The 15,490-nt window shown below is 46.0% G+C and overlaps 2 protein-coding genes across 4 annotated transcripts in view; one reads left to right on the top strand and one right to left on the bottom strand.

Annotated features, from left to right (window-relative positions):
• Window positions 1-1,159, bottom strand: part of LOC105357551 (uncharacterized) — an 11,471-nt gene extending 10,312 nt beyond the window's left edge. The window contains exon 1 of the mRNA XM_078941298.1: window positions 947-1,159. Coding sequence (XP_078797424.1) covers window positions 947-1,037 — 91 coding nt within the window. The 5' untranslated portion in view covers window positions 1,038-1,159. The remainder of the gene's footprint in view (window positions 1-946) is intronic.
• LOC101160130 (otoferlin-like) overlaps window positions 1-15,490 on the top strand; it is a 29,107-nt gene that overhangs the window by 6,703 nt on the left and 6,914 nt on the right. The window contains exons 1-29 of one of the 3 annotated variants that reach the window (XM_020699862.3): window positions 3,922-4,103; window positions 4,621-4,690; window positions 4,807-4,930; window positions 5,007-5,061; window positions 5,133-5,264; window positions 5,347-5,409; window positions 5,803-5,887; window positions 6,049-6,208; window positions 6,288-6,474; window positions 6,550-6,736; window positions 6,820-7,043; window positions 7,279-7,387; window positions 7,464-7,641; window positions 9,664-9,784; window positions 9,850-9,950; window positions 10,030-10,120; window positions 10,207-10,323; window positions 10,396-10,548; window positions 10,623-10,812; window positions 11,796-11,920; window positions 11,993-12,127; window positions 12,777-12,938; window positions 13,013-13,132; window positions 13,215-13,376; window positions 13,454-13,616; window positions 13,684-13,757; window positions 14,388-14,414; window positions 14,483-14,614; window positions 14,710-14,782. In XM_020699862.3, coding sequence (XP_020555521.2) covers window positions 4,645-4,690; window positions 4,807-4,930; window positions 5,007-5,061; window positions 5,133-5,264; window positions 5,347-5,409; window positions 5,803-5,887; window positions 6,049-6,208; window positions 6,288-6,474; window positions 6,550-6,736; window positions 6,820-7,043; window positions 7,279-7,387; window positions 7,464-7,641; window positions 9,664-9,784; window positions 9,850-9,950; window positions 10,030-10,120; window positions 10,207-10,323; window positions 10,396-10,548; window positions 10,623-10,812; window positions 11,796-11,920; window positions 11,993-12,127; window positions 12,777-12,938; window positions 13,013-13,132; window positions 13,215-13,376; window positions 13,454-13,616; window positions 13,684-13,757; window positions 14,388-14,414; window positions 14,483-14,614; window positions 14,710-14,782 — 3,496 coding nt within the window. In that variant the 5' untranslated portion in view covers window positions 3,922-4,103; window positions 4,621-4,644. Of the gene's footprint in view, window positions 1-3,921; window positions 4,104-4,620; window positions 4,691-4,806; window positions 4,931-5,006; window positions 5,062-5,132; window positions 5,265-5,346; window positions 5,410-5,802; window positions 5,888-6,048; window positions 6,209-6,287; window positions 6,475-6,549; window positions 6,737-6,819; window positions 7,044-7,278; window positions 7,388-7,463; window positions 7,642-9,663; window positions 9,785-9,849; window positions 9,951-10,029; window positions 10,121-10,206; window positions 10,324-10,395; window positions 10,549-10,622; window positions 10,813-11,795; window positions 11,921-11,992; window positions 12,128-12,776; window positions 12,939-13,012; window positions 13,133-13,214; window positions 13,377-13,453; window positions 13,617-13,683; window positions 13,758-14,387; window positions 14,415-14,482; window positions 14,615-14,709; window positions 14,783-15,490 lie in introns of those variants that run through there. The other 2 variants (XM_078941281.1, XM_078941280.1) reach the window with 2 other exon arrangements.

Consider the following 15,490-nt stretch of genomic DNA (forward strand, 5'->3'; position numbering starts at 1 on the left):
CCATCCATCCATCCACCCATCCATCCATCCATCCACCCATCCACCCATCCATCCATCTATCTATCCATCCATCCATCCATCCACCCATCCATCCATCCATGCATCCATCCATCCATCCATGCATCCATCCATCCATCCACCCATCCATCCATCCATCCAGCCATCCACCCATCCATCCATCTATCCATCCATCCATCCACCCATCCATCCATCTATCCATCCATCCATCCACCCATCCATCCATCCAGCCATCCACCCATCCATCCATCCACCCATCCACCCATCCATCCATCCATGCATCCATCCATCCATCCATCCAGCCATCCACCCATCCATCCATCTATCCATCCATCCATCCACCCATCCATCCATCCAGCCATCCACCCATCCATCCATCTATCCATCCGCCCGCCTGCTCATTAACAAGCATGGGAGCATCAGAGAAACAACGATAATGCAGGCAGAGCGGAACAAACAATACTTTGCACTGAGGGAGACTCAGTGCGGTGCTTAAGTAGACTGTGAGTGATTGCAAATGAAAGTCAAGTGTGTAACTGTAATCCGACATATGTGATCCTGAGTCCATTACTCTGAGTCTGTAATCCTGGTGATCCAGGGACTGCCCTTCTGCCTGCAGTTCTTAGTTTGTGGCCCTGAAAATCTAATCCTAAATTCACAATACTCGGACCGTGATGTTGAACTTCTACTTCTAAATCTGTGATCCTGAACCTTGTTGTCCTGCTTATACTGCTGAATCGGTGATCCTTTTTGTTATTTACAGACTTAGAGACTATTTTCCTGCAGGGTTTCTGATGCTGAGTATGTGAACCTGGGTCTGTGATCCTGATCCTAAACCTGTGATCCTGAATGTCTGATCCTGAATCTGTGATCCAGAGTCAGTAATCCTATTTGTTTAAAATGCGGTTTAGCAGAAAATCTCCGTTACCTAGTGGTCTGTCATCTGTGGTTCCGGTTCTTGATGGTTCTTGTCGTCGGGGTTCTCTGTGATGCAACTCTAGTTTCTTCAGCATGACCATCCTTCAGACTGAGCCTGCCCCTCCAGTGTCTCCTGAAACCCCCTTCCTCCTCCTCCTCCTCCTCCTCATCCTCCTCTCTATTCCAGGATGCCTTGGGGTCCTTGCTTGGTTGCTCCATGGAAATTGGCCCCTCCCCTCATCAGCTGCCTGTCCCTCTGTGACTCACAAGCATACAACTACTCTTTGATGGTTTTAAGTAACCAGGAAATTTCCCCGTCTCTCCACGGTAGCGATGTGTGTGTGTGTGTGGGGGGGGGGTCAAACGGATTCTAAATCTACCCTTTTAATAGACCCTGCCCCATCCTTATCAGCTGCTAAGGTTTCCTAGAAAACTGCTGTGTCACTTTCATTCCTCCGTCACAGTGAAAGCTGTTTCCTCATCTGACAATGATGGACGAGCCTAAGATCACCATGGCAACAGGATCATCACTGACAGGCCCGGCCTCAGGCCAGCAGGTGGAGCTGTGTCTTTACAGGGTCCATCCTCATGTGACCCTAAAACCCAGTGACCTTCATTTTATGATACTTTTCAGCGAGGAGACAACTTCACAACATTTCTTTTTTGGTAATTTAACGGTTTTAAAGCTAGACATTTTTTAAAACGTTTTCTGTCTTTTTAAAAACTAAAGAACTTCCACACAAAAACAGGTTCAGAATCAGAAAGTTGTGCAGTCATGTGTTACGTTACAGGATGCTTGACAGAACTAGGAATTTGCTTTGGTAGCTGTAAACACTGTGGGGCTTTTATCAAGAACTCACAACAGTTTATTCTTTCGGTTTTGTTTCACCTCAGAAGAAGGTGAAGAAAATGTAATGATGCTCCGCCCCCCCTTGATCTGAGTGTTCAAAGCACAAAGCCAAGGACGACTGAAACGACTACCAAGTCCATGATGGACCTCCTTTAGAGTGTCCTGGTGCCTCGTGCACTGATGTGCATGTTTAACATAGATGTTGATATGGAAACAGATGTCCAACACCAGAACATCACTCAGGTTCAGATCAGGGAGGCTATACCCTCCAACCCCTCCAGGTTCCTCAGCCATTGCCCACATGCCCATTGAAGTCCCCCCAGAAAGACTTAACATGGTGGCAAAGGTGGGGGCTCATGCTTAAGCAAGCCAACATAAGCAACTTCACCACGGTATGTCCAAGCTGTTGTGAGAATCCAGGTCATTTGTGGTTGCTAGTACCCTTTGACCTCTGACACAACCTCAGGCTTCTTCCTTCCCAAAAGCCAGATTTCTTGACCAAAGCTTGGTCTACCTTCTCACATATTATGAGACATGAAGGAAGCACAAAAACAGATAGGAAAGAACCCTGTGGAACACCACTGATGACATTTGTATCAGCAACCATGAGTCTGTAAGACAAATAAAAGCAACATTCCTTTCATTTTGACAGCTCAAACATCAGCCTAGTTTTTTCAGAGATACTGGGCTTAAATGTGGCAAAGGGACACCCTACACCAGAGTCAGGTGGTGTCCCGCTGAGTCACGGGGGCACCAATAAGACGTTGATAACCGGTCTACAAGCACCAGCAAAAGAAAAGACACTGGACCTACACGGTGTAAGATTGCATGCTTGGTATCAAGTCATTGTGGGGCTCATCTCAGATGCTGTTCTCAAAGGTGTCATCTTAAGGCTTGCTTGCTCCTTCATGCATATTCATGCGGTCTACCTAAACATCTTTGTTGCACATTTTTTAATATCTGAAAGAACGTCATGAAACTAAGTTTTAGACTGGATTCTTTCTACCAATGGATGCTTTTACAGATCAGACAGTTTGGTGGCTCAAAGACCTGTCAGAGGTCTGTGACTTTGTAATGTCGTGGTCAGCTGGGATTCTCCAGTAAACCCGGCTTCCCTACAGCTGTTACTAAACATGTAATTACCATTTAGGTCCCTCAACCCCCCACGCCAGGCTGATGAGCAGGAGGAGACAAGTGATGCTTGGTGCAGTTCAGGGTCAGACTGGAAAACCCAGATGCTCAGTTTAGGTACCAACAGAAAAAAAGTCAGGTAAAAGCTTCATCTTCTTTTTCTTTTTTTGCTGTGAACAATGCGACCTCATACTTAGGAAGCCACATGCAGCAGCGACTGGGAGCCGTGAATAATTTACAGCTATGAATCATCAGATAACAGCAACTTTAGACTGTCGTGTGGCTTTCAGGCTGCCTCAGTGTGTAACTGAGATGATGAGCAGGTCTTTGGGATGCTGCCCAGGATGCAAGACATCTAAGGATGTTAGAACCGAACCGACCAAGACCCGTTTCACCCGCTGAGACCCGTCTCGCCCGCTGAGACCCGTCTCAGTCCCAACCTTTCAGCAGGCAGGTTTCATCCAGACATCACAGACGGTTCTGTAGCCTAAACAAAGGTTCAAACCAAAACATTTCAGACTTGATTTCATTCTGAAAGTTCAGAAAAACATCCCACATAAGATTTAAAGCCAGACATTTTTCACCAGAATGTTCTGATGTTTTTTGGATTCCATAAAATCCAATCCCAGATGAAGCACTTAAAACCTTCAACCTCTTCAGGCCTGGCGTCCACACAGCTGGACATCACATTTGGGTTCTATAAGCACAGTCGTAAACTTTGACAACCAGGGTTAGCTCAAATATTAGCTTTGGGTTTGATCCAAAGTCGACTGTTAAAATCTGCTGAGTGTGTCAGCCGTCATGAAAAGCTTTGTTTGTGAGAATCAGATGAAATAATCCATGGTTTGCAGCAGACGTTTATTTACTGTGGTTAAAGAGAAGCCACCGCCTCCTCCTAGGACTCTGATCACAGTGACGTCTGTCAGCGGTCACAAGTTATACTTACCAGTGTCCAGTTCAGCACTCATGCACTATTCATTCAGGTATCACTTCACTCCAGCCCAACGGCAGACTTGGCCAAACCCAACTCTTTTTGGCTCCGTCTGGCTTTGAACCTCGTTCTGGGCTAAGTTCAGGAAAAACTCCAACAGGGACTCTTTAAGGAGAATCGTGGCGCTCAGGAACGGCTGTGTTTGAAGCAAACGTGCAGATATTTGGAAAAGAGGAACCATAACCGCTTTGCCTGGTGAGTACCACCAGAACACGTTAAACTGCATTCGCGAGCCGACGGTCTGCAGACCAGATCCAGGTCTAACGGCTGACATGACCGTAAACCTTTTGATCAGCAGTGCGTTTGTTTTAGCTGAAAAGGTCAAAACTCTGGATCATTTCAAGTCTGTGGAGAGACTGCAAATGTTTCACAGATATTCTGCGTTTTTATCATCACAAAAGGCCTTTGAATCCTTTTTTCTAATGAATGTAATGCTACTAATTTATTTTTTAAAGCTTTTCCTGTATATAAACAGTCCATGTACTTTAGGGCACTTTGTTGATTAGCTAATCGAATATTTTACACAATGCATGTGAAATGTATCCTCCTTGGCCGTTGTAGTAGCGTCTGGGGTTTTAAATAATTCAGGTCCTCTTTATACGAGCGTGACATTCCTCTTTAAATATTAGTGTCCTGGTTCTGATGTGACACTGATGTTTTGGATTTTATTGGAGGACAATCTTTAGAAATGTTTCCCTAATGACTTTTACAGATCAACCAACAGATGGTTTAAATCATGAAACGCTCTAAGAACCGCAGACACAAGGAGGACAGAAATGGAGGTATTTGCTGCGACAGATCGTTGCTTTGACTGATGTGGATGCAGAACATTAATGGAACAGAAATGTGATCTTATAAAAGCTGCTGTCTGGTAATCGTTCTCTAAAATAATCTCCAGACGAACCTGCTATTTTAGAGGCTGAGAACCTGGATAATAACGGCATGTTTCGTGGAGGCCCGGACCCTGATACCATCTCACTGGCTTCAGTCACAGCTGTCACGACCAATGTGTCGAACAAGAGGCAAGAATGACCCACTCTAGGTTTGATTTCCACTGGCCATTTCTCTGAGAACACATTTCCTTTCTGGATCCTCCAGGTCCAAACCAGAAATCAAGATGGAGCCCAGTTCTGGGAGACCAGTAGATTACCAGGTAAAGCCCGCCCACATTGCTGTGGTGATTGTTTTGTGCTTGATGTTAATGCTGTGACTGCTCTGTTGAAGGTCAGTGTGACGGTTATTGAAGCCAGACAGCTGGTGGGACTCAACATGGATCCAATGGTCTGTGTAGAGATTGGAGAAGATAAGAAGTACACCTCCATGAAGGAATCAACCAACTGTCCCTATTACAACGAAGTGAGCTGATCACAGATTGTGGCTAAGTTCATCTCTAAGTTCATTTCTTATCAGGACAGTAAATAATGTGCTCTCTCCTCAGTACTTTGTGTTCGACTTCCACGTTCCCCCGGATGTTATGTTTGATAAAATCTTGAAAGTGTCCGTGAGTACCGTCAGTCACATGCACCATTTTTATTTTAACTGGATACTCTAGCTCCAGCTACAGAAAACAAAAATACTGCCATATGGTTTGTAATATTGTTATGTGTTTTTGGGAATGTTTCAGCTAAAAGATAAACTCTGATGGAAAGAGTCATAATGATCTGTACGGTCTGGCAGCATGCTGGGTTACTATTGTGCATTCACATTGGCGTTTTAGGCTCATTACTTTGGCTTTAGGCAGAGCAGCTGCCCTTTTGTCCAGTGGTGTAGATTGAAGGACAAACCCTGGTCCAGAGGTGCCTGAAGCCAAAGTTGGAATCCGCCCTGAGCTGTGAGGGGACAGGACTTCAGGGCCTGCAGTAGCACATCATCTAAACAGACTTTCCTTCTGCAGGTAATTCACTCTAAAAATCTGCTTCGGAGTGGAACTCTGGTGGGAACTTTTAAACTGGACGTAGGAACCATCTATTCTCAGCCGGGTAATGGCAGAACATTCACTCTGCTCCACATCAAACATGACTTGAGACAAGTGAATAAATATTTCTTCATTTCAACTCCCATAAATGTGTCCTGATCTCCAATAGAATCAAGTCTCACAACGAGACACTTCAGCTGAATAAGTTCTCTCTTTGCCTTTCAGAACATCAGTTTTACCATAAATGGGCTCTCTTGTCCGACCCTGATGACATCACAGCCGGGGGCAAAGGTTACGTAAAATGTGACATTGCAGTTGTGGCTAAAGGAGACACCATAAAAACTCCACACAAGGCTAATGAATCAGATGAGGATGACATTGAAGGGTAAAAAGATAAACTAATCCCTGATGCCCCGTGTTATCGGCACTGTGCAGATAAGTTAATAGTGAAACTCTTGTGTCAGCAACCTGTTGCTCCCAGAAGGGGTCCCTGCAGAGCGACAGTGGGCTCGGTACTACCTGAAGATCTACAAAGCAGAGGGACTTCCCAGGATGAACACCAGCATCATGGCCAACGTCAAGAAAGCCTTTATTGGAGAGAACAAGGATTTGGTTGATCCTTACGTCCAAGTTCAGTTTGCTGGGCAGAAGGCAAGTTCTAAACAGAATCAAACCATCACCTGCCTTCTGACCTCGCGCTAACAGTGGTGTGATGTGTAATTGAAGGGGAAAACATCGGTTCAGAAGAGCTGCTACGAGCCCATCTGGAATGAGCAGATTGCCTTCACAGAGATGTTTCCACCGTTGTGCAGACGCATGAAGATCCAGCTCCGGGACTCAGACAAAGTCAATGACGTCGCCATAGGAACACACTTCCTGGACCTGAGGAATATCTCTAATGATGGAGATAAAGGTGGACACACAGTGACACCAACTAGAGACGAGAGCCTAGCCAATAATTCCAGAAACGTTATGCTCTTATCTGGGACATTGCAGGTTTCCTCCCCACGCTGGGCCCGGCATGGGTGAACATGTACGGCTCAACTCGGACCTTCTCCCTTTTGGATGAGTACCAGGAGCTAAATGATGGGCTTGGAGAGGGGGTGTCTTTCAGGGCTCGTCTGCTCATCAGCCTGGGGGTGGAAATTTTGGACACATCCTCACCTGAAATTAGCTGTTCCACCGAGGTCCAGGTGGAGGGGGTGCCCAACATCTCAGAGGTGGGTCCCTGCCTGAATGAGCAGAACAGTCCTTTGTTCCTTCTGCTGTCAGGTCCTATTCAACTGCCATTACTGTCAATTATTAATCATCCTAATTTAGCTCAGCTGATGCATTATTAAGAGCTACCTGCAGGGCAGTGACTTATTTTTTTACATGGGGGGGGGCATTGTGGGTCATAGCAGATTCACAGAAAGTCATGGCTCTGTTTCTCTCATCTCTCACTGTTTTCTACAGAGTGCTACAGGAAAAGTGGAAGAATTTTTCCTCTTTGGTTCGTTCCTAGAGGCCACAATGATCGACAGAAAAATCGGTGATAAGCCAATCAACTTTGAGGTCACCATAGGTAATTGTGTTGATTTGTCATCAGGTTAAGGAGAAGATGGTCCTCCAGCTGACACCAGCACTGCTACTGTCTCCAGGTTACTATGGAAATGAGATCGATGGAGCTCTCCAACCAAAACCAAAGGGGGAAAAGGGCAAAGGGGATGAAGAGGAAACCGAGCTGATCCACAACTCCAGTGAGGAAGAGATGGAGGACGATGGAGACTTGACTTCAGTGGCAACCACACCACCCATGAAGCCTGTCATCACTGACCGGTCAGGCCACACCCACAGAGTGACAACAAAATGCAAACAGATCAACCAGAAAGGAAACGTCTCTGTACAGAAATGCTTCCCTGCTGTTGTACATAATTCCATCCTAGGACAGAGATAACATTACAATACAAGTCAAGCAGAGAAAGGATGCACTATATTATCAACATCATTGGCTCACCTGCCTTGACTCACATACAAACTGAAGTTCCATTCCATTCCTAACCCGTGGAGTTCAATATGATGTGGATCTATTACAGCTTCAACTCTTCTGGGAAGGCTGTCCACAAGGTTGAGGAGTGTTTCTAGGAATTTCTGACCTTTCATCCAAAAGGTCATTGGTGAGGTCTCACACTGATGTTGGTGGAGAAGGCCTGGCTCTCAGTCTCCACTCTAATTCATCCCAAAGGTGTTCCATGGGGTTCAGGTCAGGACTCTGCAGGCCAGTCCAGTTCATCCACATCAGACTCTGTCCTCCATGTCTTCATGGACCTTGCTTTGGTCACTGGTGCACAGTCATGTTGGAAGAGGAAGGGGCCGCTCCAAACTGTTCCCTCATGAGGGTAGCATGGAATTGTCCAGAATGTTTTGTATCCTGAAGCATTCAGAGTTCCTTTCACTGGAACTAAGGGGCCAAGTCCTGAAAAAACCAGCCATAAGTCCTCCTCAACCAAATTTCACAATCGGTACAATGCCGTCCCAAATGTATCGTTTCCTGGAAACCTCCAAACCCAGACTCGTCCATCAGATTGCGTCTCCACTGCTTTAGAGTCCAACGCAGAACCCCAAGAAGACACAAACTAAGCTGGAGAACATAGAGGTTTATTAGCTCAGTAGCACTTAAATAGATATGAGGAGACCTCAGGATCCCCCTGACCAGCGGGCCAGTAACTGGCTGAAAATAGGGAGGTTGTTTAGCAACCTCAGGGTAACATCAGGGTAAAAATGGTTGCTCACTCAGGGATGATGGTAGGAATCTCCAGACTGATGTCCAAGGAAGAAGCTTACGCAGGAGGTCTTTTAGTTCAGGAGGTCCAAAGAGAATTATGGTCAACATCCAACTCCAGTCCAACAGGCAAAATCTAGAAATACAAAAGTGGCATGGGGCAAAACTCAGATCAAGGAAGAAAACTGAACGTTCAAAAGGCACACAAGACGTGGCAGAATAGAGGAAAAGCTACAGGTAATTTAAACTCTGGTGAAGGAAGAGAGCTGCCTAAGAGGAGAACGTCATTAGGGAAATCATAAGCTGAAAAAAGCAGCTGCTCAGGAACGACAAAAACCTGATCGAGACCCAATTTATCTGAATCCATACATTGTTTTCGCTCATTAGCTGATAAACAGAAATGAGCAAAAACCAAAGGTTGGGTTTGGTGGTAAAAAGGCCCTGCGACCTCATTGAGTGATTCTATGGGCTGTCTCCAAGGTCTGACAATGACAATGCAGTCAGGTAAACTTTGTCAATGTACTGTATCATCATGAGGTCCATCTCCCTCAGCTTGTTAGGGTTCAAGACTCGACAGAAAGAAACTGGTTCTGGTAACAAAGTGGCAGTTCTAGAAACTATTTTTCGGGGGGGGGGGCAACACATGTCTTGGATGCCAAAGCAAACTCATGCAGTAAATGTCCGATCATGCTACACAAATTCTCGATGTTTTAGGTCTGTAAAACATGTTTGTTTGTTGTTCACCTGGTTTAATGAATACAGGATGTTCACCAGTTTGATCAGCATTGAAGTAGAAATGTACGGTGGGCTGCATAATAATTGGATCTAGCCAAGCACAGACCCACACCGTCCAACTTGGACCACTCTGAGACGTAGACCCATTACTTACCCACATGAGATTGATCTACCCCCTGATCCAACGTGACAGACAACTGCTCCAAAACAAAAGCTTCTTCGGAATTTGTTAATTTTCAGAAAAATGTTCATTTTGCCTTGACTTTAAGCTGTTTTGATTTGATTCTGCAGTGAAACTAAAGGACTGTTGGTGCAAAAACCTGAACTTCTTGTTTTCTCCACAGGAACTACTTTCATCTGCCCTACTTTGAAAGGAAGCCATGTATCTACATCAAGAGCTTATGGCAGGACCAGAAAAGGAGGCTGTACAATTCCAACATCATTGACAACATTGCTGATAAACTGGCAAGTCAAACATGTCACAAGTGGAAATAAAGCAGCGTGAAGGTGAATCTAATCTGTTTTTTCAGGAGGATGGACTGAATGATGTCAATGAGATCATCAAAACTGAGAAGGCCTATCCTGAGCGCAGGCTTCGAGGAGTTCTGGAAGAGCTCAGCCAGGGTTGCAGGTCTGCAAAGACACAGAGGATTCTACTCAAAAATGTTTGTAAAATGCATGTCATGCTGATAGAAACCTCTCTACTCCAGCCAGTTTCTGGCACTAGCAAACAAAGACCAGAACCAGTCTGGAAGAACCAAACTCGACAAGGAGAGACTGAAGCTGTGTTTGTCAGAAGTGGTGCGTTTGGAATTATCTCCACATTTACTCTTTTCCTTGTTTCTTCTGGAAGCCCTCCTGTGTGTAATGGTTGGCTGTGGTTTCAGGAAGCCATAGGTCTGCAGGCGAAGGCCATGAGGTCCCAGGTAAAGAAAAGCACAGTCAGAGACAAACTCAAGCTTTCCCAGAACTTCCTGTCAAAGCTGCGCTTCCTGGCTGATGAGGTACGGATTGCATGTTTGAGGCTGCAGCTCATTAATCGTAGGACTTCATTCGCGGATCTCATGTCTTTGCAGCCGCAGCACAGCGTTCCCGATGTCTTCATATGGATGATAAGTAACGGGAAGCGCATTGCTTATGCTCGGATTCCATCCAAAGACATTCTTTACTCCAGCATAGATGAGGAAAAAGGGAAGGACTGTGGAAAAGTCAAAACCATTTTTCTCAGAGTGAGTTTCCCCTAAAAGTCTTCGGTTCTGGGTCTCGTTGACTCGGCTAAAACATCTTTTCCTGTTCTCTGAAGATCCCTGGAAAAAAAGGTTTTGGACCTGCTGGGTGGACTGTCCAGAGCAAGATTGAGATCTACCTGTGGCTGGGTCTCACCAGGCAGCGCAAAGACTACCTGAACGGCCTGCCAAATGGATTTGAGGAGAACAAGCTGTCTAAAGGGCCTGGCCTGCCATCCACGCCTCCCATCAGCCTGACCTACATGAGTACGGAAATCGTATATATGTTCAGTGGAAGCTAATGATGCATAAGCTTTTAGTTGTTCACAGTATAAAAGGACAAAAGGAACTGTGGGCTGACCAACATGGACATGTATTTAGTCTACCTTGAACACACCTGTGTCAGTTTGTCAGTAGGCTCTGCAGAGACCTCATAATGGTAGTAGGTAAAGTGTGTTCATGTCAGCGATTTGGCAGATGGTTTATGAGGCCTGATTGTGACTGAACCTGGTTTGCAATCAGCAAAGCCCAGCGCAATACAGGCCATTCTACAGCCCAGAGGAGAAAAACCTGACCTTCTCTTGAAAGAAGAGAGTCCCAGATAAATACATCAGAGACACATCTGGGCTTTAGTTAACACCATCAACAGTGACGTGTCATCGCCAGTTCTTCCAAATTTTGGAGACATGGGCTGGGAGAACCAGACTGTGAGTTATAACCACAAAGAATCCATACGCAGAATGAAAGGTTCAAAAGAAGCTTCAATCCAAATGCAGATATAGGGAGAGGTCCACCAAGAACCAGCTGGAACACTTGAAAGGCAAAATGTTCCAGCAGATTCTTATAAACAGAGAAAACAATCAACACAAATGAGAACAGCAGCGAGGAACCACAGAAGTCTGCAGAGAAACAACCATGGACAGGACCCAAACAAGTACCTGTGACTAACAGGTTCAAATTCAAGACCCTGTAAAACTCCATGGCTGACTTCATGAGAAACAAACTAAAGCTGTATTTGTGTAACCTATGAGACACTTTTCTGAAGAAATCAAATCATTTTAGGCAGAAATTCAGCTGAAAATGACGGCGTCTTCTCTGAGCAGCAGCCACACAGAGTAGATTTGATTGTAGATGAAATACAGGATCAAAATTGGCTCAAGAAAAGTTTTTTCTAAAGACGGGACTGATATGAAGTTTTTAAAATAGGTCCTAAACATCTGGGTTGAGGCTCTCTCTGACTGTGTCCTCAGTGAAGCAGATCTTCCAGCTGAGGGTCCACATGTACCAGGCTCGCAGCCTGTTTGCTGCTGACAGCACCGGCTTGTCTGACCCCTTTGCCAGAGTCTTCTTCTCCACTCAGAGCCAGGTCACCGAGGTGAGTTGAACCTAGAACAGATTCCACAGAGCCGGACTCCCTGAGGATCCCAGACGTCTGGTTTTGTTGCAGGTGCTGGCGGAAACTCTGTGCCCAACTTGGGACCAGCTGCTGGTTTTTGAGAATGTGGAGCTGTTTGGAGAGGCTGTTGAGCTGAGAGATGACCCCCCCATTATCGTCATAGAAATCTATGATCAAGACACAGTGGTGAGCCTCTCTTTCAAGAGAAAACTGGATCAGACTTGAATTTACACACTTCTTGAGTAGACGGCTGCGAATTCCTCCAGCTGTTAATCCAATGTCGTACATTTCTAAGTGCTTGGTATTTGTGTCAACACGATGCTCCTGTGAAAACATGGTTGCTGACTGAGATTTCGTGTCTGCTCTGGACAATAACGCCATTGTTTTGGACGGCCCTTTGGATAAGTAGAGTGTGGATTTGCTTGATGTATGGTGGCGACACTGTCATGTGTGCAGAGCACTGAAAGGCATGCAGGAGGAATACAGAACGGCAGACTTCTTATCCCTGTTGCATTCCTTAAAACGATGGTTTGGGTTTTTTTTTTTTTACCAAAATGGATTTTAACCACTAACTGCCAGAGAGATCTTGTTGCAAAAGGTCCATCTGTTTTGCAGTTCACTGGTTATTGTAGGGACGTTGCTGCTTGCTTGGTCACCTTTGCTTTGAAGTCTCCATTTCTTTCTTTCCCTTTGGAAACGTGCAGCTGCAGCCATGTTTCTTCCCGCTCACACACCTCCCTTTCTAAACACCTCTGTGACGTCTTTTCTGATCAAAGAGCACTATTCAAAAGTGAAGTGCAGATTTCAGGCTGGGCTGTGTGTGACCTTCTCCCAGGGCAAGGCCGACTTCATGGGGAGAACCTTTGCCAAGCCTGTGGTCAAGATGGCCGATGAGCACTATGGTCCGCCGCGCTTCCCCCCCCAGCTGGAGTACTACCAGATCTATCGGGGGAACTGTGCAGCTGGAGAAATGCTTGCAGCCTTTGAGCTGCTGCAGGTCAGCTTGCTCCTAAACTCTCAGACTCATCAATTTCCTTCATTAATATTCATTTTGATTCATTCTTCTCTTAGATCGGCCCCAACGGAAAAGCTGATCTACCCCCCATAGATGGTCCAACAGACATGGACCGTGGCCCAATTCTGCCGGTGCCGCTTGGGATCAGACCAGTGCTCAGCAAGTACAGGATTGAGGTGCAGTTTCCCTTTAGACAGACCTCAACATTTTGGTAGGAACCCTGTTCCAGGGGAAACTGGTAAGCTGCTTTTCTCACAGGTTCTGTTTTGGGGTCTGAGAGACTTGAAGAGGGTGAACCTCGCCCAGGTGGACCGGCCTCGTGTCGACATTGAATGTGCAGGAAAGGGAGTTCAGTCCGCTCTCATCCCCAACTTCAAGAAGAACCCCAACTTCAGCACTCTGGTCAAGTGGTTTGAAGTGGTATGCTCTACCAGCCCCATATTTCACACAGTTCTCCAGACAAGAACTAGAACCCACTTCTGAATGTTCTCCATCAGGATTTGCCTGAGAACGAGTTACTTCACCCGCCTCTGAACATTCGCGTGGTGGACTGCAGAGCTTTTGGACGATACACTTTGGTAGGTTCCAACGCTGTCAGCAGCCTCCGGAAGTTCATCTACAGGGGGCAGGACAACCCGGCAAACAGCTGGTCAACCACAGGTACGCCGGATGACCTGCAGCTCCTCCACCGACAGTCCAGTGTCCCAAACATCTGTTTGTGTTTCAGAGGAAATCATTGTTGTCAGCATGGAGCAAGAACCCACCTGTAAGAAGATGGAGACGGTCGTCAAACTGGACTCGGTACGTTTCTAACAAAACTTTAGAAAAATAGAATAAAATGATAAAATATAATAGAGTGAACATTAATTCAAAATAAAGGTTAATAAAAACCCAGATAGAACCCAAAATGCTGGAGACCAGGCACTTGAACATGACAGAGCCCAGGGAGCAACAAAAGCAGATGACCTGAGCACGAACAACTGAAAACCAGACACTGAAGGTCAATGACTAAATAAAGACAGCTGTGGCTGATCAACCTGAACCTAGTGGGGCTGACAAGGACAACAGAACAGTCCAAAAACCCAGGAAATATCACAAAATTCTGACGGCAGAATCCTTACAGCAGCGGCACTCTGAGCTGAAGTTATTCAGCTGAATATGAATAATGCTCCTCAAGAGTCCTCTGACAAAATCTGACACCAGTGTTTGAAAGTTCTCGGTGCCTCTTCCCTTAAAGGGTTAGGGTTAGGAACCAGTTTACCTCAGATCATTTCGATAGAGTCACTCACTAAAGTATATTTGTTTTCTTTAGGTTAGGGTTCATAGGAAGTGTAAAGTCCTGTCATTTTTAACCTCTTTGACTGAGATCACTGCCATGTGTCTGTAAATGACCTAACTGCTGCTGATGTGTGGTACCACCTGCCTCTGCAGTGCTCTGAAGCTGTGGTCAAAGTGGAGGTAAGATCAGCAGGTTTGGAAATGATCCCATCCCTGACAGCTTTACTGAAACATCTGTAATATGGAAGGATGATGACAAGGATGAAAAGGGCAAAAAGAAGAAGAGGAAGAAGGTGGATGAGCCTGAGGAGGAGGAATTGGATGAGAGCATGCTGGACTGGTGGTCCAAGTACTTTGCTTCCATTGAAACACTGACAGAGGTGAGCAGAACCTGTTCCTGTTGGTTTATCTCATCCATCAAGTCATCTACAGTCAGTTTGCATGACGACAGATAACCAAGTTCTGACTCTTTCAGACACTCAAGTCTCAGGAAGCAGCTCTGTCCGACTCGGAAGATAAAGAAGACATGGACATGGCAGATGGAGGAGGTGATGCTACGTAACCCTGACAAACCTGGATGTACTCTTCCTCTGCCTAACAGAAGCTGGGTTAACTCCAACAACCCCCTGATCCCAGAAGGGATGCAGAGATTCTGTGGCTGGCTGGCTGGATGTTTGGATGGATGGATGGATGGATGGATGGATGGATGGATGGATGGATGGATGGCTGGATGGATGGATGCCTAGATGGATGGCTGGCTGCCTGGCTGGCTAGATGGATGGATGGATGGATGGATGGATGGATGGATGGATGGATGGATGGATGGCTGGATGGATGATGGATGCCTGGATGGATGGATGGATGGATGGATGGATGGATGGATGGATGGATGGATGCCTGGATGGATGGATGGCTGGATGGATGGATGGATGGATGGATGGATGGATGGCTGGATGTTTGGATGGATGGATGGATGGATGGCTGGATGTTTGGATGGATGGATGGATGGATGGATGGCTGGATGTTTGGATGGATGGATGGATGGATGGATGGCTGGATGGATGGATGGCTGGATGTTTGGATGGATGGATGGATGGATGGATGGATGGATGGATGGATGGATGGATAGATGGATGGATGGCTGGATGTTTGGATGGATGGATGGATGATGGATGCCTGGATGGATGGATGGCTGGATGTTTGGATGGATGGATGGATGGATGGATGGCTGGATGTTTGGATGGATGGATGGATGG

This window comes from Oryzias latipes, chromosome 22 (genome assembly GCF_053564925.1).
Source record: "Oryzias latipes strain Hd-rR chromosome 22, Olatipes_Hd-rR_3.1".
In the NCBI taxonomy this organism is placed as follows: Eukaryota; Metazoa; Chordata; class Actinopteri; order Beloniformes; family Adrianichthyidae; genus Oryzias; species Oryzias latipes.